The 26,410-nt window shown below is 48.9% G+C and overlaps 1 protein-coding gene across 3 annotated transcripts; it reads left to right on the top strand.

Annotated features, from left to right (window-relative positions):
* Nucleotides 1-1,570: 1,570 nt before the first annotated feature.
* On the top strand, nucleotides 1,571-25,457 carry PMEL (premelanosome protein). 3 transcript variants are annotated; one of them, XM_077924005.1, is made up of 13 exons: nucleotides 1,573-1,716; nucleotides 2,898-3,027; nucleotides 13,076-13,210; nucleotides 13,353-13,499; nucleotides 13,890-14,030; nucleotides 15,225-15,386; nucleotides 17,110-17,532; nucleotides 19,899-20,333; nucleotides 21,022-21,183; nucleotides 22,230-22,323; nucleotides 23,093-23,295; nucleotides 23,646-23,736; nucleotides 25,109-25,457. In XM_077924005.1, exons 2-13 carry the CDS (start codon nucleotides 2,961-2,963, stop codon nucleotides 25,266-25,268), a joined length of 2,220 nt encoding a protein of 739 aa, XP_077780131.1. In that variant the 5' UTR covers nucleotides 1,573-1,716; nucleotides 2,898-2,960; the 3' UTR covers nucleotides 25,269-25,457. The 3 variants fall into 3 exon arrangements, with proteins under 3 accessions (XP_077780133.1, XP_077780131.1, XP_077780132.1); XM_077924007.1 differs by lacking the exon at nucleotides 23,646-23,736 and having other exon boundaries at nucleotides 1,571-1,716; nucleotides 25,109-25,246; XM_077924006.1 differs by lacking the exon at nucleotides 1,573-1,716 and having other exon boundaries at nucleotides 2,883-3,027.
* Nucleotides 25,458-26,410: the final 953 nt, after the last annotated feature.

Below are 26,410 nucleotides of genomic sequence, written 5' to 3'. Positions count from 1 at the left end.
TAAAATACAACATTAAAATATTGGAACATTAAAATATTTATTATTAAAATATTAAAAGTTAAGTATTTCAGCTTCCTCTTATGGCAGCACTGCCCATGGCCGCTAAAGGGTGTAGGCAGTAAATAACAAATTCTTAACTAAAAGCAGAAATTGTAGAAAGATTTTGACAGATTCCCCCCCCCCCAAGCACTTGTGGAGACATTTCATTCCGAATCTGCTAGACAGAGGATGTTGACAGGTGGGTGTCCTGCCCCCCCCCCCCATTAACATAAATCCTGGCTATGTCCATGGCACTGCCTTTGGATTCTGAAACCATTTTGAAAGAGGGGGGCAGGAAGAATCCTTTGAACGCTTTGGAACCTTCACAAAGGGATTTCTGAGTAAACATGCGCTGCAGAGAGCGTTTAATCTTCCACTTGACTATACGGAGGGGGAGCTATTTACATAGTGAAATCCCAGGGTTTGTTGTGACAAAAAAAACCCCCCAAAAAGATAAGGATAGCCTCCTGGATCAGGCCAGTGGCCATCTAGTCCAATATCTTGTTCTGACAGTGGCTACCTAGAAGTCCGTGGGAAAACTGCAAGCAGGACAGGAGAGCCGGGGTCTCCAGCAACTGATATTATTATTAAGGTAAAAAAGGTAAAGGTACCCCTGCCCGTTGGGGCCAGTCTTGCCAGACTCTAGGGTTGTGCGCTCATCTCACTCTATAGGCCGGGAGCCAGCGCTGTCCGCAGACACTTCCGGGTCACGTGGCCAGCGTGACAAGCTGCATCTGGCGAGCCAGCGCAGCACACGGAAACGCCGTTTACCTTCCCGCTGGTAAGCGGTCCCTATTTATCTACTTGCACCCGGGGGTGCTTTCGAACTGCTAGGTTGGCAGGCGCCGGGACCGAACGACGGAAGCGCACCCCGCCGCGGGGATTCGAACCGCGACCATGCGATCGGCAAGTCCTAGGTGCTGAGGTTTTACCCACAGCGCCACCCGCGTCCCTCGATATTATTATTATTATTATTATTATTATTATTATTATTTATTATTATATTCAGAAGTATTGCAGGCTCCCACGTACAGGAGGCAGCGTACAGCCATCATGCCAAGTAGCAATTTATAATCTTATTCTCCATGAAGTGTTCTCATCCCCTTTTGAAGCCAACCAGGCTGGTGCCATCACAGCCTTTGGTTGGAATTGAATTCCATAGTTTAATTGTGCACTCTAAAACTATATGCGGGGCTTTTTTCCCAGAGTCGGACACGACTAAACGACTAAACAACAACATACATGAGTGTAAAAGGGGGGAAAGCGTGGACAACGAACCGCAAGCAGTACACAATATGTATGTACAGAATAAGCACAGTGACCTTTTGCAATGCAGTAATTGGCAATAACAAACATTTTAGCATTGCTCAGTAAATTAGCACAGGAAATCATTGCCGCTATTCAGATCCATATGAACAGAAGCATACTTCTCAGTGAGTTGCAGTTCAGAAGTTTCACATGAAACTTGGGAGAGAGAAATTAAACATGCTATTTATTTATTTTAATGGTGCGGGATCAAATTAAAGAAGTTAGAATGGTACACAGCTGTGCCATGAGGACCCCTGCCAGCAGGAACATCCTCAAATCTAAGGGAGATTCTTATCAATTAAAAAAATATCAGGAGGAGCAGATTGCATTCCATAAACTAAAGGGAAATATGCAGCCCCTGTGAAATGGGTGAGTTCATTTGCTTATTGTTATTTTATCACTTATACCGCACAAAAAATGTGCTGTGCAGATTAGCATTTGGGACAGTCCAGTCCCACAGGCTCACAATCTAATAGAAACTATACAAAAGGAAAAGAGAATAGTGAGGGATGAGAAAAGCAAGCAAATTCAGGTACCAAGTCTTTCCCATGACAGAATTGCATAGTACCAATTGGTACCCTGCCCTTCTACCAAAGAATTCCAAGCACTGTCGATTGGGAGCAGTTGTCCCATTTGTTTTCACAAAAACCCTGTGAGGTAGGTTAGATAGAGAATGTGCAACTGGTTCAAACACCCTTGCAAGCTTTCTGTTCTCAGCAGGAAACAGAGCCAAGCTTCTGTCCAGTTCACCTCGCTATCCTGTCACTATGGCTTGTTATTACTTGTATGTTTTTCTTTCTCTGGGCCAGGGGTCAGCAAACTTTTTCAGCAGGGGGCCGGTCCACTGTCCCTCAGACCTTGTGGGGGGCCGGACTATATTTTTGGGGGGAAATGAACAAATTCCTATGCCCCACAAATAACCCAGAGATGCATTTTAAATAAAAGCACACATTCTACTCATATAAAAACACCAAACAGGCCCCACAAATAACCCAGAGATGTGTTTTAAATAAAAGGACACATTCTACTCATGTAAAAACACGCTGATTCCCGGACTGTCCACGGGCCGGATTGAGAGGGTGATTGGGCCGGATCCGGCCCCTGGGCCTTAGTTTGCCTACCCATGCTCTGGGCCTTCTGAGCCCACCAAACATTGCGCTTATGCTTGACCCAGAGGTGAATGGGTTCACCAGGCAGCTGAAGGCGCCCTGTAATCTCACCCCCGGTACCCTTTAATGAAGTTGCATAACTGGCAATTTCACTCTCTCTTGTCTTCTCTCTCTCATTACACTTCCATCCCTCGCCCCCTCCTGAAGGAGCCCTAGTGTTTCAGCCTTGCCCACCCCCTCCCCTGAACTTCCAGCAAAGGAATCTCATAAGGGGGGCCCATTGTGTTCACCCTGCAAACTTGTGACTTAGGTCACACACATCCCATGGCTCCCCGCTATTAGAAAGGGGAGGGGGGCAGGCGAGGAGAGAAAGTGATGCCCTTCGCGCCCAGAGGAGGGGAGGGTGTATGCAAATGAGCTCCCTTTCTTATATGCCCCCAGCTCTCCACTCCACTCCTTCGCCTCTAGAAGCTCAGGAGGCTACAAAGAACTCGAAGAGCTAAGATGCCGCGGACCTGGTACCTGTGGGTTGCGATTGGGGCCCTTCTGGCCGTAGCTACGGCTCAGCACAGTAAGTACAGTCCAGTTTTTCCTCATACGGCGAATGATAACCATTTATTTTACTGGCTTCTGCCTGTTTCACCAGTTAGACTGACCTCCATCACTTGGAGGGGGTCTTGAGTGCTGGAATTGATTTTGCAGAATCCGTCTGGTTAAATATTGGACCCCGGAAACTGAAGAGTCCTAACTCTAGCCCAGGTATGTGTCCGTGAGCAAATCTGCGTGGAGGACAGTGCCTGCTCCCACACTGTTATTACAAGGCTACAGAGACTACATTTCTTATTTTCATCCTGTACAAACACAAGAAGCAGAGCAGCCACTTGTCTCTAGGCTGTTAATTGATGGATTCATCTTTGTAGCCCAACCTGCCTGCCGAGTGATTAACGTTTATAATATCATAACACACGTAAGCAGCATAGGAGAGAATATGCAAAGGAAACTATACAGCATAAGGATCAAAGGAGCATGAAACTCGGTTGTACGTTGCAGCACGTGAATTATACACCTCTCGATACCTTATTCGTTTTGCTTTGTGTTCTATTTGCTGTCACGTCGCAACTGCTTTTCCCTGCTCCTCAAATCATTATTCTTTTGCATCTGCGTTGATTTTTTAAGCAAGCACGTATTTTGATTCCCACTGCACTGCAATAAGACTGGGAGAAAAATTAGGCAAAAGATCCCCAGCAAAGGGCATTTGTGAGGCTTAAGTAAGCTTGGTTTTAAATCGGCTCCGAACACAAAATAAAAGCCTACATGCCAAATTCCTTCTTACAGCATTCAAATGTGACTCAAACAGCGCAAGGGGGACTCAGATCTGCTTTCTAATGCCATAAATGCCAATGCATTTGTGTGTGTGTCTCCATTATTTTACTTCTGTGCAAGGTTCTCTGAAGGAACGCAAGCCTAAAAGTCTTTTGCACGTTTTAAAATTGAATTGGGAAGTCTCTGAGAGAAGCTTGTTCAAAAGACGGTTTCCACTGAGTCAGAGCTGTGGGTCCTTTTACAGAAACAATTTCAGTGCCCACAAATGTTTATCGAAAAGTCAGGTGTTTAGCTGAGCGACTGAACCTCTCGCCCTTTGAAATAAACCATTTATTTATTCTGGGCACCCCACATTTAAAGCGTATTCAACACCCCTTTAAAAGCACATGGCATCCCTGCAAAGAACCCTGAGAACAGTCATGTGCTAAAGGTGCTGGGAATTGTAACTCTGTGCAGGTGGAACTACAGTTCCCAGGATCCCTTGGGACGGGGAAGTTGTGTATTGGATGTGCTATAAATGTGTGCTATGGGTCTGCCCTAGGAACAACTACCGTAATTTTACCTCCAAGATCAAGACGACTTTCTGGAGCTGCAAGCCAAACTAGATGCAACAACTTTCATGCAGGTAGCAGCTGCATGAATTTATATATATGTTGTTGTTGTTGTTTAGTCGTGTCCGACTCTTCGTGACCCCATGGACCAGAGCACGCCAGGCACTCCTGTCTTCCACTGCCTCCCGCAGTTTGGTCAAACTCATGCTGGTAGCTTCGAGAACACTGTCCAACCATCTCATCCTCTGTTGTCCCCTTCTCCTTGTGCCCTCCATCTTTCCCAGCATCAGGGTCTTTTCCAGGGAGTCTTCTATTCTCATGAGGTGGCCAAAGTACTGGAGCCTCAGCTTCAGGATCTGTCCTTCCAGTGAGCACTCAGGGCTGATTTCCTTCAGAATGGATGGGTTTGATCTTCTTGCAATCCATGGAACTCTCAAGAGTCTCCTCCAGCACCAGAATTCAAAAGCATCAATTCTTCGGCGATCAGCCTTCTTTATGGTCCAGCTCTCACTTCCATACATCACTAAGATAGATGATAGATAGATAGATAGATAGATAGATAGATAGATTTACAGAGCATGTGTGATCCAAATCTGGGCTCTAGCAGGCACCTCTAACCTGGAATACAGAATTAATTCTCAGGGTAACCATGGCAGAAAAGAATGCAGACCTGAAAAAGAAAAGCCTTTTGAATTTGTGTGGCTCTAGTTTTGAATGTTGGCTTATTTCTGGCATAATCGGGTGGCACGTGAGGATTAGCCCTTCTCTGGGGGGCTGTTTTGGCCCCCACCCATCCCTATGTGTGGAGAGGAAACATAGTGATACCACTCTGCCTTATGAAATGGCATTAAATGTATTCATTGACTTAATGGGTTACGGCAGAGGCAGGAATATGCACACACACACACACAGCCGTAAAGCCGAACCTCGTGGTGATCTGGATTTGTGCCGGGGCGATCCAGACCCACCCCGCGCCCCTCTAATCCTCTTGTGGTGCTGCTGGCTGTCTGGGATGTGGAATGTGTATTTGTGCTCTATACGCAGAGAATACTTAACGATGGAGACTCTCTGCGCTGGAAGTCAGATCGCATTAGGAGCTGGTCTAATTGCATTAAGGAGGGAGAAGACTTTGTAGGCGAAATTTGGCCGGCTTGAAACTCCCAGCCACTGGGCATGGCCGTACATTCTTCGGCCAGATTAAAGATCTCAAAGGTTCTTCTCTCTCTCTCTCTCGTACACACACACACATCCATTTATGCAACACAGCACATTGCGTCGGTACAAAATTGCAATCTCCGGTCAGTTTAGTGCGACCGTGTGCGATAAAATCAGTGCCATCCGCATCAGAACGGTTAAGCGCAGGCTGTGCGCATGATGCGCAGTTGAGCCACAGGATCCAGATTGTGCACCAGTGCAGCCGCTTATGTCATGCTAATCCTAGGCTCTTGCCACCTACCTGTCCTTGCTGGTTTTTCTGCTTATAGAAAACTAGAGGAAACGGAGAGTGTGAACAGACACAATCCTGTGGATTAAGGCTCCCTCTCTCCACAGCGGTCCCTAACACCATTTTGGTCTGTCCCAGGTGCATCTCCAGTATCGCTTTCTAAAGTGAGAGCTGATGTTGTAGGGGATAGATAGTTTGCTCCAGGATGCTTTGTTGGAAGTCTCAGAAGAAAAGTAGTTGGGAATGCCCAAATTGGCCTTAATTGTTACACCCCAGCCTCCAGCTATGAAGGAGAGATGTCTTTATTGTTACACACTGGCAGAGTGGGAAATAATACAGCATCATAAAAGGTCAGGGGCTGCCATAACCACTGACAACTGGATGAAGGAATAGATGGACCTTAATAATAATAATAAATTTTATTTATACCCCGCCCTCCTCAGCCAAGACTGGGCTCAGGGCGGCGAACACAGGATATAAAACAATTGATTAAGATACAAGATTAAAATACAACATTAAAATGCATTCATTTCAATAGAAACTCAAATCAAAAACTTTTGGGGGATGAAAACGTCAAATCTTCACCAAGGCCAACTATCTAGACTGGTCCTACGTGGGCCAGAAAAAAGCCAGGGAAGTCCCCAAATAGGATTTCCATCACAGAAGGAGAAAGGGAAAAGGAAAAAGGGGCAGGGGACCAAGTTGATTCCAAGCCAAAGGCCAGGCAGAACAACTCTGTCTTACAGGCCCTGCGGAAAGAAATCAGATCCTGCAGGGCCCTGGTCTCATGAGACAGAGCGTTCCACCAGGCTGGAGCCAGTGTTAAAAAGGCCCTGGTCCTGGTTGAGGCTTATCTAACTTCCTTAGGGCCCGGGACCACTAGGGTGTTGCTATTTATGGACCTTAAGGTTCATACCGGGAGAGGCGGTCCCGTAGGTACGAGGGTCCTTAGACCATAAGGCTAAGCCCAGAATTGGGGCGGCCTGGCATTCACTGGATGTGGCTCCCACGAGGAGGAGAGAGAGTTCATCCCATGCAAAAGCTCCTGGGTTCATGTCCCAACATCTTCAGGTAGGACGGGGAAGACTCCTGCATGAAGCTCGGGGAATAAGCTGCCAACCAGTGTAGTTAGCATGGAGCCTAGATGGCCCGGGAGGCTGATCTACTCATTGGACAGCTTGAAATATTTCTAGGCTGTATTTGAATGGGGGGTTTTTTGGCAGCAAGTTTTTCTCCCCAATTCCTTCTCCACTTGGAGACTGGAAACGAAAGTTTCAACATGGGAAGAGCAGGCTGTGTAACTTAAAACCCAAGAGTATCCGGAATGACAGTGACTCCAACAAAGATGCCAGAACTATTGGTGTCACTACCTACAGGTAATGCTGCCAGGGTGGAAGAGGGAGAAGTGAGGCGAATATTAAAGGAGGTAAACACGAGGAAGGCTATGAGGCCAGATGGGGTGGCTGGCTGAGAGAATAACTGGGTGCACTCTTCCCACCTTAGATCAAATCTATGCTGTCAGGTGCCATAAGAAAGCGGCAGAGATATCACAGGATAGTACGCACCCAGGAAATGATCTCTTTCAGCTTCTGCCTTCTGGAAGAAGTTACAGAGTTATAAAGGCCAGGAGAAACATTTTCTATGCAAATGCAATTCTGGTTCTAAACGCAGCATAAGGGGTCTCTATAGTATAGTGTATTTTAAAATGGGGTTTCAGAGTTTTTAGGGGTTTTTGAATGTTTTATGTAGTTTTTCAATTTCATTGTTCTGCATTGGACAATGACAATAAAGATATCGTATCGTATAATCCAACCGCTATTTTCTAACTTAAGATCCTGGGAACCATCATTTGTTAACGGCGCCGGGAATTGTAGCTCTCCGAGGGGTAAACTACGGTTTCCCATGATCCTCGGGGAAGTCATGCACATGAGATGCCAGACGCACCCTCCTCTCTGATCGCATCTGCATCCAGTTGTGTTTCAAGGAGTGAATTCTCCTTCCAGCTCGCCGCCCTTTGCAGAACTCTCTCCCCCTCCATTTCCTTTCATGGCAAGGAGCCCAGGACTTTACTCCTCTGCCGCGGGTGCTGGCGGCATGTGATGGCTCAGCCCTCACAGTGCCGTGGGGCTCCCATCACATGGGGCCTGGCAGGCTGTGCCCAAGCTCTTTCATGTGACTCTCAGCTGAGGGCAGGGCGCTGTAGCTGAACGATGGGTCGACAAGGCACAGGCTACAAGAGTCTGGATCGGCAACCTCCCGCCGGAAGCTCACACATAAAACAAAGCTGGCAAAGAGTGGTTTGCTTGCATAATGTGGGGAGGTTGTCGTTTGCTCCCGGGGCCTGGCAGAAAGTACAGTGGTACCTCAGGTTACGTACGCTTCAGCTTACAGACACTTCAGGTCACAGACTCTGCTAACCCAGAAACAGTGCTTCAGGTTAAGAACTTTGCTTCAGGATGAGAACAGAAATCATGCTCTGGCAGCGGGAGGCCCCATTAGCTAAAGTGGTGCTTCAGGTTAAGAACAGTTTCGGGTTAAGAATGGACCTCTGGAACGAATTAAGTACTTAACCTGAGGTACCACTGTAAAGATGAATGTCCATTTAGATTTGGGAAGGGGTAGCAAGCTGTGTTGTCCAGCTGCATTAGCAGCTGAGAGATTTGTATATATCAGAGCAGCCGGACTGAGAAATGCCACGCTTACCTTTTTTAAATATTGAACTGAATTTTAACAAATCAACTTCAACTTTAATACAAATTTCCCTGAACAGTTTAGACTTCCCACCCTTTACCCTCCATGATGTTTTGGTTCCCACCCTTTTCATTGTGTAACATATTTAGATCTCGTACTTATTTCCTCTGTTGCAATTGCTGTCATTTCCCTTCCGCTGCTTAGAGTTCGAATCCTGCTCAGTCACAACTTCCTTGAACTGTAATACTTCCTCAGATAGTCCAAAACAGGTCTCCACTCTTCCATAAAAAGTTCATCGTTTTGATCTCGCTGTCGATTTTACCGTTTCCATGTAGTCCTTTAGCTTTAAGATCCATTCTTCCTTGGTTGGAACTTCTTCATTCCTTCCATTTCTGTGTAAATAGGATTCTGGCTGTTGTTGTTGTTGTTGCGCACATAAATACAGTGGTACCTCGGGTTACATACGCTTCAGGTTACAGACTCCGCTTACCCAGAAATAGTGCTTCAGGTTAAGAACTTTGTTTCAGGATGAGAACAGAAATCAGGCTCCGGCGGTGCGTTGGCAGCAGGAGGCCCCATTAGCTAAAGTGGTGCTTCAGGTTAAGAACAGTTTCAGGTTAAGTACGGACCTCCGGAACGAATTAAGTACTTAACCTGAGGCACCACTGTAATTTAATCGTCTTCTTTCGGACATCCGTTCCTATTATCCCTAAAAGGAAAGCTTAAGGTTTTTTTTGGGGGGGGGAGGAGCCAATTTTATCATTTCTTCATTTCGTTACGTATCATTTCGCAACCCCCACTTAGCTTTTGCACATGTCCATCCCAAATGGGAAAAAAGACCCTTCAGTGTGTTTACATTTCCAACATTTGCCTGACACAGTCTTTATACACCTTAGCCAATTTATTTAGCCTTAAGGATCACCTGAGTCTCATTTAGCCAGCACAGTTTTTTCTGTGCAGCTGTAGTATTATTTTGTCGCCAATATTCCCTCTAATTCCAGCGTTCAGAGGTGAGTGCCAGTTCTCATGGCACCAAAATGGCAGCATCTATCCACAAGAGAGAAGTACCCAAAGGCTTGAGGGGAAAAAATTGATAAAAATTGCCTCTAGAGGGGAGGGAATCATGCTCAGTTATGGAATGGAACACCCCAGAGCAGGCTTGGTTGGGTGGTCGGCTGGACAAACAATGAGCAGGCGATCTCCATACTGCACCAATGGACAGTCAGCAGGAAAAGGCGTAATTGCTGTACTGCGAATGCCGTACAGCGAATCCCAGATGCGCACATAAATTAAGTGCACTGAAAGAGTAAGGGGTATCCAGTATGATCACCCAATTTTTAAAATTCCGTGGAATTGCTATGTGCTGTGTAGATTATGGAAGTGGCGTGGAAGCTCACCGTTTAAGACTTAGATTTTAAGTCACCGAAAGACGACCGAGAAGTAATGAGAGGTTAGGGAGCATCCGTGTATTTGATGAGGATCCCCTGGGGGTCAGGGGAAGAGCGGCCGACATTTGCAAAGAGGGTGTCTGAGGACTTTTCCAGATGATTGCTCTATGGTGGAAAGAACATGCAGCCATTAGTGGTTGTGAAGAATGCAAACTTCTCTTCCTGTCCACCCCCCCACCCCCAGCCAAGCTTCCATAGTAGAGGGAACCGCTCAGTCTTTAACATTTTACCTTGAGGGAAATGCAGTTGCCTTTTGCACCTGCTAGAAATTCCATCGCAACTTGCAGTGCCCATGCGGAAAGGCGTTTTGTGAGTGTGCTTGAAATGCTGATGGAATATGCGCAGCTTGCGGACTTAACATATACTAGAATGATATACTATAATAAGAGAATGCTAGAAAAGCAGAGACATCACCTTGCCAACAAAGGTCCGTATAGTTAAAGCTATGGTTTTCCCAGTAGTGATGTATGGAAGTGAGAACTGGACCATAAAGAAGGCTGATCGCCAAAGAATTGATGCTTTTGAATTATGGTGCTAGAGGAGACTCTTGAGAGTCCCATGGACTGCAAGAAGATCAAACCTCTCCATTCTTAAAGAAATCAGCCCTGAGTGCTCACTGAGTGCTCACTGGAAGGACAGATCCTGAAGCTGAGGCTCCAATACTCTGGCCACCTCATGAGAAGAGAAGACTCCCTGGAAAAGACCCTGATGTTGGGAAAGATTGAGGGCACAAGGAGAAGGGGACGACAGAGGACGAGATGGTTGGACAGTGTTCTCGAAGCTACAAACATGAGTCTGACCAAACTGCGGGAGGCAGTAGAAGACAGGAGTGCCTGGCGTGCTCTGGTCCATGGGGTCACGAAGAGTCGGACACGACTAAACAACAACAACAACAACAACAACAACAACAACAACAACAACAACAAAGAATAAGAGAACAAGAAGAACATACATTTAGAGAAGACTGGAAAATTTTTATTGAACATATGGAGGGGAAACTGTGTATACTTGAAAACGTTGGTGGCATTAAGACAAATTCAACAGTGTAAATAAGTTTTGATGGATGTAATAATGGAATACTGAATGGTTTAATTTATGTAAACTATGCAGGGATTTATGATATGCAAAATGAACCATGGAAAGGGAAGAAGGGGAGTTTTTGATATTTTAAGGATGTTTAAATATTGACATCCAATGCCCTTTAAAATGTTTGGGGGGGGGGGAGGTTAATTGGATTGTTTTTGTTTTGATTAAGTATTTTGTGATTGTGATTTTATCCTGTTAACCACCATGAGACCTGTGGGTATAGGGTGGTATACAATTTTAATAAATAATAATAATAATGCTGCTCTTGAGCATCTGCCATAAGATGCTGGGAGAGGAGGAGGACAGCTGCCAGCAGCCCTTTAGAGGACTTTCTACCTTTCTGTTATACTGGGATCCTTGGAAAGAGAAGACCCCCAAGCCGGAAGATTTTCAGACTGGCGAGCACAGACGGGCGAGCTTTAATGCTGTGGGTCTCAGCGATTAATCCATTCAGACCCACTCATCCTTCAGTGCAGTCAAAGACCTGGGATTGACTGGGCCGCAATTCTTCACGTGCTCTAAAATCCTGGCTTGGAACAATGAATTGGGGGTGTTGTTAGGTAATGTTGTACTCTGGACTTTAATAATCTTCAGCTGGTAATCGGGGCTGGCTCTGCCATTAAGCAGACAGCTGCCTGAAGCAGTGGGTACTGGGGGTTTCCCCCCATGTTATTGCATAATTGCCATCCGGAGGGGGGGGGCACTCTTGCACCATAGCACGACAAAAGCAGGACAAACATTAAATTCGGAACATTGGCAGTATGAACTATTACAGGCATTCAGCAGGAAAATACATGACACGCGCTAACTGGAAATGAAGTTGTATATCTGCCCCCAAATCCTTTGCAGACGCAAACAGTATTTGAAACAAAATTTTAAAAATTCCGTCCAGTAGCACCTTAGAGACCAACTACAGTAAGTTTGTTATTGGTTTGAGCTTTCGTGTGCAAGCTCATACCAATACCAAGTGCACATGCACACAAAAGCTCCTACCAATAACAAACTTAGTTGGTCTCTAGGGACGCAGGTGGCGCTGTGGTCTAAACCACAGAGTCTAGGGCTTGCCAATCAGAAGGTTGGCGGTTCGAATCCCCGCGACGGGGTGAGCTCCTGTTCCTCGGTCCCTGCTCCTGCCAAGCTAGCAGTTCGAAAGCACGTCAAAGTGCAAGTAGATAAATAGGTACCACTCCAACGGGAAGGTAAATGCCGTTTCCATGCGCTGCTTTGGTTCGCCAGAAGCGGCTTAGTTATGCTGACCACATGGCCCGGAAGCTGTACGCCAGCTCCCTTGGCCAATAAAGCGAGATGAGCGCCGCAACCCCAGAGTCTGCCATGACTGGACCTAATGGTCGGGGATCCCTTTACCTTTACCTAAGGTGCTACCGGAAGGAATTTCTTTATTTTGTTTCGACTACAGCAGACCAACACGACTACCTACCTGTAACTAGCAAACAGTATTAAAGGTGGGCTCATGTATAAACCACCTAAATGCCACAATCAAGAGCAAAAATGAATGTATACTAAAAAGGGCGTCTGCAGAGCCCAGTCAAAACCATTGCAGTGAACGATCAGTGCTCTCATCCTGCATATGTTTCAGCTTCTGTGGCATTGACATTTTATTCACCCATGCTATGATTCTGTAGTCGGCAATTACAGTGGTACCTCGGGTTACATACGCTTTAGGTTACAGACTCCGCTAACCCAGAAATAGTGCTTCAGGTTAAGAACTTTGCTTCAGGATGAGGACAGAAATCGTGCTCCGGCGACGCAGCAGCAGCAGGAGGCCCCATTAGCTAAAGTGGTGCTTCAGGTTAAGAACAGTTTCAGGTTAAGAACAGACCTCCAGAACGAATTAAGTACTTAACCAGAGGTACCACAGTACTGCTGCTGGTGTGCATCCCTCTGCAAACATTTAAGTTTTAACTGAGTTGTTACGGAATGTAAATTTTGCATTCTATTGCCATTTAACTCCCAACCCTTTGCATGCTTCCCAAGAGCACCCCTTTTCGCAAGCGACGTGTTGGAGACCACGTGCCAGAAAACAGCTTGACCCCCCTGCTCTTCTCTTTCTTTTAGGGGCCGGGGTCAGGAACAGGAGCAACAGGTGGGGACAAAACTGGAGCCAGAAACACTCTTCCTACAAGACTTGGAACTCCAGACTTTACCCACAGTGGAGGCCGGGAGACGCCAGGCAGAGGAACTGCTGGAGAGGTGAGGACTAACTCTGAACCGAGGACAGAGGCCTTCCAGTTACCCATGAGAAAGAAACCCTACAGTCTGAGACTTCTTCTGGACCTCGACCCCAAGTGTTCTGAGGGACATTGACCCCTTTCTTTTCCCTTCCCCCATCCAGGAGGCGATGTGACGTTTGACATCAGCAATGATGCCCCAACTATAACAGGTGCCAAAGCTACGTTCAGCATTGCCCTGCGCTTCCCTGGCAACCAGACGGTTCTACCAGACGGAAGCATCGTGTGGACCCAGAACTGCACCATAAATGGTGAGCTGAAGTCCCTGCAGAGGCACCGATGCCTCTCTTCCTTCCTCTCATCTTTCCTATCAGGAGTGCTGGCTTGGCCCTGCCATCTACCCAGACATCTGATGGGAGGGCGCTCCATAGGGCGGGTGCCACTACCGAGAAGGCTTTCTGCCTGGTTCCCTGTTGCCTCACTTCTCGCAGCGAGGGAACCACCAGTAGGCCCTTGGCGCTGGACCTCAGTGTCCGGGCTGAGCGATGGGGGTGGAGACACTCCTTCAGGTATACTGGGCCGAGGCAGTGTGCATGGCCCTGGCACCAAAATTTGTGGGTGCTCAGCCCCTTTATGGGGAATTTTGTGGGTGCTCCTGCACCCAGGGCCCCAAGGTCTTGTTTCCTATCCTTGCCTTGCAGGTACCCGTGTGACGCAAGGAGAACCTGTTTTCCCCAATCAGGAGACTGACAACTCGGACTGCTTCTTCCCTGACGGGCAGCCCTTCTCCCAGAGCGACCGCCGCAAGCATGGCAAGTTCGTCTACGTCTGGCAGGCGTGGGGTAAGCGTCTGCTTCCTGGCTGATAAGGGACGGCTTCCTCACACGCGGAAGTCCCAGGGCCATCTCTTAGCGCAGGGATAGCCAACATGGCGCCCTGCAGACGTTGCTGGAATTGCAACTCCCATCGCCTCTCACCATTGTTCACGCTGTCCATTGGGCCCCATCTGTGCTATAGCTTTAAAGCATGACAATACCCCTTTAAATGGCTCCCCCCCCCTAAGAATTCTGGGAAGTGTAGTTTGTTAAGGGTTCTGAGAGTTGTTAGGAGACCCACTGAGCTATGGCTCCTCTTTCAGTGCAAGTTGGAGAGTCTTTCAATATGTGACTGTCTGGGTCATCAGAACTTAAAATACTGCAGGGTTCAGCATCACTGCATTTCAAACTGCACCAGGACAAATGTCCTCCTTGCAGCCGCCTCCCTTGTGGGGTCATCGCATCCTGGACCCCTTTGCCCATTATAATCATGTTCCCTTTCCTATAGGAAGGCTAACAGACAGAAGGCTGGAGAGCCTCCTTCTGTTCTTCCCTTGGGAAATTTGCGTATATGGACAGATTCCCCCACTTTTCTGATTGTATATTGCTTAGACTTCACTGTACAACTCAATGATTAAGCCCCTGGGTGAGAAGAAACGCTAATTGCCCCGGAACAGTGTTGACTCAAAGGGACGCGGGTGGCGCTGTGTGTTAAACCATGAAGCCTAGGGCTTGCCGATCAGAAGGTCGGCGGTTCGAATCCCCGCAACGGGATAAGCTCCTGTTGTTCTGTCCCTGCTCCTGCCCACCTAGCAGTTCGAAAGCACATCAAAGTGCAAGTAGATAAATAGGTACCACTCCAGCGGGAAGGGAAACGGCGTTTCTGTGCGCTGCTCTGGTTCGCCAGAAGTGGCTTAGTCATGCTGGCCACATGGCCCGGAAGCTGTATGCCGGCTCCCTCGGCCAATAAAGCGAGATGAGCGCTGCAACCCCAGAGTCGGTCACGACTGGACCTAAGGGTCAGGGGTTCCTTTACCTTTACCTTAGTGTTGACTCGAGAGTCGATGCTGCTTCTACAAACTACATGAGTGACCGTAAAGGAAAAGACTACTTCTGCAATTTATTTGTTTTCTTGTTTATGCTCCTTATTGTGGAGCGGTTGCCTTTGGTGACATTTGTGTGTGTGACTTTGCTAGTATATCACTACCCTGTTGGTTGCAGGGCGGTATTGGCAGGTGGTGGATGGCCCCTCGTCCCTGCTGACTGTTGAGACAGCCGATGTACCCCTGGGCTCCTACACCATGGAAGTGGAAGTCTATCACTACCGGGGACGTGAGAAATTCATCCCTATCGGTAGCACCTCTTCAGAGTTCAGCATCACCGGTAGGTCTGGGTGAGCGGGCTCTTTTGCTGTGGGTGGGGAAGCAGTGTTTGAATCATGGAGGCAGCAGGAAAGTAAGGGGCCCTTAATGCAGTTCACAAGCTCAACCCCTGGACTCCAACAAATCTTGGAGTCTCTCCCCGCAAGAGAGATAACGGTAAAAAAAAAAAAAGTAGATCTGTGGTTTTTTTCCCAGGTAGAGCATTGCCCCAGAGGTATTGAAGGGAAATGGTTTTTAAATGGATTAATGGTGATTATAGACAGATAAGAAAGGATTTGCTGTACTCAAATATTTTGTGGATAGTTTATAACAACGTAGAAGAATCATAGCAGAAATTGGAACTTGTACAGTTTATGTGTGGGGAGAATAGATTACAGTGGTACCTCAGGTTACATACGCTTCAGGTTACAGACTCCGCTAACCCAGAAATAGTACCTTGTGTTAAGAATGAGAACAGGATGCTTCAGGATGAGAACAGAAATCGTGCTCCAGCGGCGTGGCAGCAGCGGGAGGCCCCATTAGCTAAAGTGGTGCTTCACGTTGAGAACAGTTTCAGGTTAAGAACGGACCTCCGGAACAAATTAAGTACTTAACCCAATGTACCACTGTAGTGAATTTTGAAAAGAAAGGTGGGTAAGGGACGCAGGTGGCGCTGTGGGTAAAAGCCTCAGCGCCTAGGGCTTGCCGATCGAAAGGTCGGCGGTTCGAATCCCTGCAGCGGGGTGCACTCCCGTCGTTCGGTCCCAGCGCCTGCCAACCTAGCAGTTCGAAAGCACCCCCGGGTGCAAGTAGATAAATAGGGACCGCTTACTAGTGGGAAGGTAAACGGCGTTTCCGTGTGTGGCTCTGGCTCACCAGAGCAGCGATGTCACGCTGGCCACGTGACCCGGAAGAGTCTCCGGACAGCGCTGGCCCCCGGCTTCTTGAGTGAGATGGGCGCACAACCCTAGAGTCTGGCAAGACTGGCCCGTACGGGCAGGGGTACCTTTACCTTTTTTTAAAGATACTTGGAGCAGCAAGAGAGGGAGGAAAAAGAATAAATATTGGGGGGGTGGGGCAGAAAGTTGCAGAAAATCAATAAAAAAATAATTGGCAAATCTTACCTCCCTACAAGGGATGCGGGTGGCGCTGTGGGTTAAACCACAGAGCCTAGGACTTGCCGATCAGAATGTCGGCGGTTTGAATCCCCGTGACGGGGTGAGCTCCCGTTGCTCAGTCCCTGCTCCTGCCAACCTAGCAGTTCGAAAGCACGTCAAACTGCAAGTAGGTAAATAGGTACCGCTCTGGTGGGAAGGTAAATGGCTTTTCCGTGTGCTGCCCTGGTTTGCCAGAAGCGGCTGAGTCATGCTGGCCACATGACCTGGAAGCTGTACGCCGGCTCCCTCGACCAGTAAAGTGAGATGAGCGCCGCAACCCCAGAGTTGGCCACGACTGGACCTAATGGTCAGGGGTCCCCTTTACCTTTACCTCCCTACAAACCCATCTAAAACAGTAACTAATGGGTGCATCACAAAAACTAGGAGGGCTGAGTTGCTCTCGTGATGGAAACACTGGCTGTAGGGCAGGTTGATAGCTCAGGAGCCACTGAGGACCAGCAAAAGCAGCTGGTTAAGCAAGCATGGAGCAGACCAAGTGTGATTCGTGGGCAGGTGGGGGGGTCAGACCTGCTGCCCTCTCTTGCCTTACTTCCATGCCCGTAGCTGACTCTCTGCTCTGCTTCCCAGACCAGATCCCGTTCAACGTGGACATCGCACAAGTGCTGGATGTCGACGGGACCGACGGGCGCTTTGTGCGCAACCGGGCCATTGCATTTGGCGTGCGCCTCCACGACCCCAGCCAATACCTGCGCGACGCCGACATCTCCTACTCCTGGGATTTTGGCGACCAGAGCGGGACTCTGATATCCCGGGCCGCCATGGTCACCCACACCTACCTTGCCGCCGGCACCTTCAGCCCTCGCGTCATCCTCCAGGCCGCCATCCCCTTGGCCGATTGCGGAAGCAGCACCACGGAGGAGCCGTCCGTCGCCCCCACGGCAGACCCCAGTGGTACCACGGTGCCGAGTGGCACGACGGCCCAAGGCACCGCGGTCTTGCCCACTGTCAGCAGCATAACCGGGTCAGGATCCGCGGGTGTCCCAACCTCAGGTAAGTACTGGTGCTTCTCCTTTACTAACTACAGTGGTACCTCGGGTTACATACGCTTCAGGTTACATTCGCTTCAGGTTACAGACTCCGCTAACCCAGAAATATTACCTCAGGTTAAGAACTTTGCTTCAGGATGAGAACAGAAATCATGCTCCGGCAACGCGGCAACAGCAGGAAGCCTCATTAGCTAAAGTGGTGCTTCAGGTTAAGAACAGTTTCAGGTTAAGAACGGACCTCCGGAACGAATTAAGTACTTTACCTGAGGTACCATTGTATAACAATAATAATTTATTACTTATACCCCGCCCATTTGGCTGGGCCTCCCCAGCCATTCTGGGCGGCTCCCAACAGAATATTAAAAACACGATACAACATCAAACATTAAAAACTTCCTTAAACAGGGCAGTCTTCAGACTAAAAGTCAGATAGTTGTTTATTTCCTCAACACCTGGTGGGAGGGCGTTCCACAGGGCAGGTGCCACCACCTAGAAGACCCTCTGCCTGGTTCCCTGTAACCTCACTTCTCACAGTGAGGGAACCACCAGAAAGCCCTCCTTGGAGCTGGACCTCAGTGTCCGGGCTGAACGATGGGGGTGGAGACACTCCTTCAGGTATACTGGGCCAAGGCCGTTTAGGGCTTTAAAGGTCAGCAGCAACACTTTGAATTGTGCTCGGATACGTACTGGGAGCCAATGTAGGTCTTTCAGGACCGGTGTTATATGGTCTTGTAACCCGTCTAGTAAGCAACGCAGGTGAGCTCCACTTGCATAAAAATAAACCAACTCAGACTCTGTGCTGAGAGCAAACTGTGCATCTCAAAAACAAATCTGGATATGTATCTTTTGAGTGCATGGTGCGATTTATTTTGCTTTCAAAGATTTGCAGTTTTTTTGTGGGTGGGAAGGACTAGTTCTCTACAAGAACTAGAGGGGCACGGCAGTGTATTCAGAGGCTGTGTAACACAGAGGCTTTCACCCTGTGTTCTGAGGAATGTAGGGGCCTCTGAAGGTTACCAGAGGGTCAGTAATGATGGAGAGCTGTCCCTGAAAGAGACATTATTAATCTTCACAGGGTATGCTCTGGGGCTCATTCTCAGCTCATGTTGGGTGACAGTGACGCTCCGTAGGCTTAGTAGTCAATGCCTAGATTTGCCCTGAAGGAGGGGAGGTTTACCTCTGGCCCTCCAAATCTTGTTGGACTACGGATCCCATCACCCATGACAATTGGCCATGATTGCTAAAGCTTTGGATTCCAACAACCTCAGAAGGACAGAGATTTCCCAGTCCTGGCCAGCAAATCCTCACCAGGACATTGCGTATTCCTGTCTTGAGAGTCAAGGCAGGTCTTCCACCTGCATCACTGTCGTGCTGAGTCCACAACTTTCACACTTAGGATTACTTGCCTTTCACTTTGACTAATTCTAGGGTGGTAATATCTAAATCAGGCTTCCTCAACCTCGGCCCTCCAGATGTTTTTGGCCTACAACTCCCATGATCCCTAGCTACCAGGACCAGGGATGATGGGAATTGTAGTCTCAAAACATCTGGAGGGCCGAGGTTGGGGAAGCCTGATCTAAATGGTTCACAATATATGAAGAGTATGCCATTCCACAGCAGGAGTCGGGGTGCTTCAAGATAGACCCAGTGTATTTATTCCGCCTCTTGAACACCAGAAACTGCTTCCGCTTTTGCCCCAGGCATGCAAAAGCTCCCAGACAAAACCATCCCTAGACCTCAATCTGACAGATGGGTGTTACTCACATCCCAGATGCTCAGAACAGCTGGCCTGTCCATCAATGGCCAGCGTATACCAAAGGGGTGTTCTTTGCACAAGAGAGCAGCAAGGTTTACATTTCCTTGATCTGGCATATTTTCTGAGCTAGCCCATGGCCTCACTTAGATAGCCGCATAAAAGTGTTGTTAAACCTGTTGCCGACCCATGTGGTCTTTGTTTGAACCAGCTGGTGAAAGCAGTTTGTTTACACCAGGGGTAGGCAACCTAAAGCCCGTGGGCCGGATGCGGCCCAATCATCTTCTCAATCTAGCCAGGAATCAGTGTGTTTTTACATGAGTAGAATGTGTGCTTTTATTTCAAATGCATCTCAGGGTTATTTGTGGGGCCTGCCTGGTGTTTTTACATGAGTAGAATGTGTGCTTTTATTTAAAATGCATCTCCGGGTTATTTGTGGGGCATAGGAATTTGTTCATTCCCCCCCCCCCAATATATAGTCTGGCCCACCACATGGTCTGAGGGACGGTAGACCAGCCCACAGCTGAAAAAGGTTGCTGACCCCTAGTCTACACTCTTGCAAAACTGCATGCTTAGAACATTTTCTGTATTACGTCTCAATCTCTCCTTATGTGCAGCCCCAGCCTCCGGGACGACTCAGCAGGAACCCGAGACTAGTCCTGTGGCCACTGCAGCTACTGCAGGCACTGCCACAGTAGTCAGTGCTGTGCCCGAAGGGGCAGATTTAGCTGTAGCGTCCGTGGAGCCTGTGAACGATGCCTCCGTTGTCCCAGCTGAAGACACTACAGGCACTGTGGACCCTGCAACTGTTGCCACGGCAGCGGCAGCATCCCTCCCAGCCACCACGGCTTCTGCATCTGTGTCCACCGTGGTGGCTGCATCTCTGCCAGGCACTGTGGCGCCTGATTCTCCCTCCGCAGTGGCGCCTGAAGGTGACCCGGGCACTCTGGCACCCGCGGTTTTGTCTCCAGCAGCATCTACAGCAGAGCTTCCTGGGGCATCAACAACACTCCCTAGCGTGGCCGACACCCCGCTCTCTCCATCAGCGGCAGGTAGGTCTAGCTGGCAGGAGATTCCTTGCCTTGCTTGAGATTCAGCACGGGGCCCCGAAACACCCAGCCATGCTTATACACCATGGCTGTCTTTACCCTTTCCCTCAAATGGAGGATAGCTTGCTGTGTTGACCTTGCTGAAGGCAGGGGCTCAGGGATGGGAGATGGGCAGTGAAGGCAGCAATTTGAGGTCATTCGCATGAAGGTGCGTGATGGTCAAGTCCAGCCTTTCTGTTGAAGATGTGGATACACTGGAGCACCTGCAAAACTTCCCCCAACTTATTCAGCTCTTTGCAGAGTTGTGATTTCGGACCGAGCATTCGAGAGGGTGGCACTCCTCTCCCCATGGACGCCTCACCTGCCATTCTGATCAGCTCTCGTGTTCCTGTTGCTCATCCTGCGCCCAGCTTCCCTTGCAGATTGTCCTCCTTGAACCCGCTCGTCCGTCCTACCCAGCACAACCTGCAAACGTCCTTGCAGCCTTCTCAGGTCCTCTCAATAGAGAGGAAGAACCACTTGTGTCTTTTAAGACACCAAACCCAGCTTGCTCAGCCACTGCCTGCAGCTATTATCCTCCTGCGATACCTGCTTTTGAGATGCATGCAGCACGAGGCTTTGCGGGGTGGAGGAAGAAGGTGGAGGACGGAAAGGAGGCATTATTGTTCCTTTGGCCTTGTTCCCCCAACAGATGCCGCTGAAGATGCAGCAACCATCGACCTGACTGTGTCCGTCGTCCCAGACGCTGGAACGGTGGCGACTGAAGTGGTCCAGGTCTTGGTGAAACGCCAGGCACCTGCTGGCTGCCTCCTCTACCGCTATGGGACCTTCGAAACTAACCTGGACATTGTCCGTGAGTCCTGGGGACGGTGTGTGTGTGTGTGTGTGTGTGTGAGAGAGAGAGAGAGAGAGAGAGAGAGAGATGTGCGCAAGGATGACCACTAAACTCTGTTGCTCACGTTGGGCAATATTAAGGGAAGGAGATGGTGCTCAGTGGAGCCTAAAACAGGAATGACAGAGCCTAGGACTTGCCGATCAGAAGGTCAGCGGTTCGAATCCCTGCAACAGGGTGAGCTCCCGTTGCTCGGTCCCTGCTCCTGCCAACCTAGCAGTTCGAAAGCACGTCAAAGTGCGAGTGGATAAAGAGGTACTGCTCTGCCGGGAAGGTAAACAGCGTTTCCGTGCACTGCTCTGGTTCGCCAGAAGCAACTTAGTCATGCTGGCCACATGACCCGGAAGCTGTAAGCCGGCTCCCTTGGCCAATAAAGCGAGATGAGTGCCACAACCCCAGAGTCGGCCACGACTGGACCTAATGGTCAGGAGTCCCTTTACCTTTACCCTTCCAGATATTGTTGAACTACAGCTCTCATAATCTGCGGCCATTGACCCTGCAGATGGGAGCTGTGATTCCAAAAATACTTGGGATTACTCACCCCTAATTTAAATGAAGAGGCTTCTAGTTTCCAAATTAAGATCAGTTTGCAAGTACCAAGACCTTCAGCCTCACAGCTGCCAAAGGAGTGTGACAGAGCATTGGGCTCCCCAGAAGAGGATGGAGGTTGATCCAAGCGGCAATCTTTGTGGCTAGATGCAAGAACGAAGATGTGAGGCTGGGTGTAAATAATTTCCATTCTGGTTCTAAAAACTAATAATCTCAAAATGTACCCAACTCTGCTGGTAGGCAGATCCATCTCCCCTGTGCAGCTGAGTTTGGTGCCTCTCCTTTTGGGCGTCCCAAGTTTTCAACTCACCTTCAAAAGATCTCCCAAACTTCCCTTGCTTCCAGTGTTGATTCTCTGCAAGCAGAGTTGGGGGTGGACCCCAGTCAGAACTAGGGAATGAAAGGAGGGCGAGAGGGAGAACAAGAAAGAGGCACATCCTTGTTCTCCTTTATTGCAGAGGGCATCGAAGGTGTTGAAATTGTGGAGGTGGTGCCTTTGGTGTCAGCCGTTGCTGAGAACACGGTAGATCTCACAGTGACGTGCCAAGGAAGGTAGGTTGCATAAGTAGGAGTAGCCTCTTTTGGTCTTGCTCCAAGGTCTTCCATTTTGCCGCTGAAAAATGATGGGCTGAAGCACTGGGCAAGTAGAGTTGGGCTGTTTCAAGATAGGTGTTTGGGGGGGGGGCAGTTATTCTGCAAAATGTCATTGATGCAATAATAGTGCATGAACGGTGAATTTATACCAGACTGCCCCACAGACCATTTCACTTTATTAGTTGTTTGGTGATGCTTACCCAGTGATGTTGTAAAGTGCTACCTGGAGGGACGGTCCCATGCTATGGCACAGGAAAAGCGTAAGGAAAATGCCAGAGCATTTGTGGTATGAAGTGTTATAGCATCTCTGCAGGACGTTAAGGGGCACGGACCACTTGGAAGCAAAGCAGCATGTCTAACCCCCAGGTTTTTATAGTGTTGAAAGCAGGAGCATGTCAAACTACCCCAGTACCGTCACATGCGTGCATCACTGTGAACGCGCAATTGAAATGGCATTGGGAGGGAGCCCTGGACTAGTGGAGAATGAAAGGAAGTTAGGAACAGGGCCAAAGGAGCTCTGAACAGCATGCGTGTGTGCTGTTCGTGTGTGTGACATGTTGGAACACACTTGACAGTCCCTTGGGAAGCTGGGAGAGGGAGGGTAGCCACAATGAAGCTGCGTCGATACTAGAAAGGGAGAGCAGTGACCTGGAGAATGCTGTGGTCATGGGAGGGAGAGAGGACTGGCTCCCAACACCTGAACAGAATAGCCTTGTCCTTCTTGCAGCCTCCCTGAGCAAGTCTGCACAACCATCTCGGACCCCGATTGCTTGACAGCCCAGGAGACTGTGTGCATCCCGGCCCAGCCCAGCCCCGACTGCCAGCTGGTTCTGCGCCAGGCCTTCAACCAGTCTGGCATCTACTGCGTCAACATCTCCCTGGCTGATGCCAACAGCCTGGCTGTGGCCAGCACCCAAGTCAGCATCCAGGGTAAGGACCAAACCTCAGGGAGGCAAAGAGCTCTCTCTGCTCCTGACGCTTAGAAGGACTTCTTGGGGGTTTGCAGGGGAAGACAACTCTCCCATCAGTTTCTCCTTGCAGTATCAGCGATGGTGTGCCTATCCTTGCTCTCAGCACCCTGGAAGGCCAAGGATGGGCCGGGGGGAGGAGGGTGGCCTCCCTGTGTTTCGTGCTCTTTGATGGCATGCATTATCAGAGCAGCTGCAGAGATGCCTTCTGAGACTAGCCTGAGGGTTGATCCATGTTCCCCAAGGAAAGATGGTGCGCTCCTCTTTTCTCTCGCTGAATGGGCAGACATTAATTTCTCTTATCTTCTCCAGCCGCAAGAACTTCAGGCTCAGCCCAAATTGCACTAGTTGTTGGAGTGGTGCTGGTCGCTGCTGCCTTAGGGGCTGTTGCCTATACTTACAGGTGAGCCTTTGTTGAGCCGCATGGGAGCCTATAGTCAGTTGAAGAACAAGAAAGTGTGTCGGTCCAGAAGCTAGTGGAATGTTGTAGGGCTGGTTAAAGCCTCTCCGCCGAGAACGGAGGCATTTTGCCAAGGCCTGCCCTAATAACCACATCCTTCTCTAGCTGGGAAGGATCCAGAGGCCTGTAAATCCGGTGGCCCCCTAACAGCAATCAAATCTTTCCTGCAGGGGGTTAGCCAAGGTGGTGCCCTTCAGATGTTCTTGCACTCCACCCAGCATCCTCAGCTAGTCAGGGGCAATGGGAGTTGTAGTCCAACTACATTGAAGTCACTATATTGGCTGTCTCTGCCTTATGGCATTTGGGTGGGACCTAACACAGGGAAGTGGTTGATCTCTTGAACATTTACAGCTGACATATTGAACTAGCCCATGAGTCCACCTAGGCCAGAATTTCCCAAACTTGGGTCTCCAGCTGTTTTTGGGCTACAACTCCCATCATCCCTAGCTAGCAGGGATGACAGGAATCGTAGTCCAATCTTGGTCAACAGTGATGGCCAGTAGCCCTTCAAGATTGCAGGCAGAAGATTTCCCCAGCTCTGCTTCCTGTGCTTTTGACTCGGGTGGGGGATATGTGACGTTCCGGATTGTTGCTGGACTACGACTCCAGTCACCTTTGACCACTGGCCGTGCTTGATGGAGGATGATAGGAGTTGGAGCCCAACATGGCCCATTCCTGCTCCTCTAACTGGAAGTGCCAGAGCCAACACATAGGCTCTTCCAGGCAAGATGCCTCTTTAAGACGACTTCTTCTACCTCATATTTGGGGAAACTACAGCACAAAGGTGAGGCGAGCTGACCAAACCCAGCCAAAGAAGCCCTGTTGGTTGTAGAACTTGTAAACTTTTCTGCTCTAGCAAATAGCAAAGCATGCCAGCGGAATGGGAAAGCTCCCCAAAGTGAACGTTCATTGCATTCAAAGCTTGTGGGCATATAGTCAGTCTACTCTCCAAGGCTTCAACTAAGTCAGTTTTCTTCTTTCCTCTGCACACAAACCATTTCTACCACAGTTCACCTGTCATTGCTCCCCGCAGTACTTTGTTTTCCATCTCCTCCATCCTTGGCAATCTATCCCAACCTCAAACTAACCACTTTGAATGGCCAACTCAGTAGCATGGAGCTCTCCATTGCCCAAGGTCTTCTGAGCAGAGACACAGATGGCATGTAGATCAAGCCTATGTGGCCAAAATCCACCTGCTTTGCTGAACGAAGAAGCCTTAAAAGCCTTATTATTTCTGTTCGAAACACTGAACGAACCAAGCTAGAAAACTGTGGCTCACTAAATATTTTACTGTCACCATTTTCTTCCACTACAGGCATATGAAATACACACCCCTCCGTGCTGCGACATCAGCCAGCACCTCTCCCAGCAGCTGGTTACCTGACCGTACCACTGTACGCCTCTTCCTACGCCAGGCTTTTGGGCAGGGGGCCAGTGGGGAAAGCAGCCCACTGCTGAGTGGCAACGTGATCTAAAGATGGAGACCAAGGCCAAGGAAGCCAACTGAAGCCTTGCTAACTACTGAACCAGATGCCTCGTGGAGCCAGCCCTGCGAAAGGAGATAGTGTCCTCCTCTGCAGTTCTTCCACCCTAAACTGACCCCGCCCAGCATTCTTGTTCTTTTTTTTAAAATTACCCGCTAAGTAAACACTCAGACTCCTTGATGGTGCCATCTCAGTGCCTGCCTGGGTGGGAGGGAAGACACAAGACCCTGCAGAGGTGCTACATCGCTTGCTTTCCTAGACCTTCTCCACATCCTGATCTGCCCCTCCAGCACCTGCCCCAAGCACCAGCTGCCCCTAATGTCTACCAATATGCCGGCTGTGAAGCCACTCTTGAATGAGGTATAGGGCTGGGTGACATATCATCCAAAACTGATTTCAAGTCCATATTGTGATATTAGTTACATAATTTTTAACCTGGCAATATATATTGTGAGTCATGGTATGTCTGTGTGCTGTGCAAAAAACACAATGTGGGGGGAAACCCATGAAGTCATACCCTTATTTCACCCTTATTTCAGACATTGTGATATACCAGTATATTGCAATGTTGAAAACCAGATATCGCGCTCTCTCTCTCTCTCTCTCACCTTTCCCTGTATCTACACAGCAAACTAATGTATCAAAGAAGATTTAAAATAGCTTGCTTCATTGTGTGCCAGTTTTGTATATGCTGCAAGCCTTTTAAGTAAGGAGAGGCTGCAAAAACAACACCTCATTTACTGCCTGAAGTGATATGGTCCCTCTGCATAGATGGGCTCCTAGTTAACCACATTCCCTTGCATGATGCTGTACATGTCATGTACATGGTGAGCATACCATAGCTGTCACTGGTGGCCACAGGGTACACTAGAGCAATGGGAAGGAAGCAGCAGCAGCTTGTCAGGGCAGTTAGAGAAGCTGGAGAGTAGGAAGGCCTGGCTTTCGAGGAACAGTTTTTATAAAGTACAGCTCTCCCAAAGAGAGGTTTCTGCCCTGAAGGAGATAAGAGAGAGAGAGCAGGCTGCTGTGGAATGAGCAAGATAGGAAGATCTGCAGCACAGACTTGGGTGAAAGCATGTGGCAGAGTAATGCCAGGATGGGGCCCAAGACAAAGAAGGGCGATGGGATCTCAG

This window comes from Podarcis muralis, chromosome 2 (assembly GCF_964188315.1).
Source record: "Podarcis muralis chromosome 2, rPodMur119.hap1.1, whole genome shotgun sequence".
Classification (NCBI taxonomy): domain Eukaryota; kingdom Metazoa; phylum Chordata; class Lepidosauria; order Squamata; family Lacertidae; genus Podarcis; species Podarcis muralis.
This window is presented reverse-complemented; position numbering and strand designations above follow the sequence as displayed.

What these genes read in the sequence shown, in the direction of transcription:
- PMEL (XM_077924005.1), top strand. Translation starts at nt 2,961, where the DNA reads ATGCCGCGGACCTGGTACCTGTGGGTTGCGATTGGGGCCCTTCTGGCC. An exon ending in GCTCTCTCCATCAGCGGCAG is followed by an intron (nt 20,334 to 21,021) that starts GTAGGTCTAGCT and finishes TTCCCCCAACAG; the next exon opens with ATGCCGCTGAAGATGCAGCA. An exon ending in AACTAACCTGGACATTGTCC is followed by an intron (nt 21,184 to 22,229) that starts GTGAGTCCTGGG and finishes CCTTTATTGCAG; the next exon opens with AGGGCATCGAAGGTGTTGAA.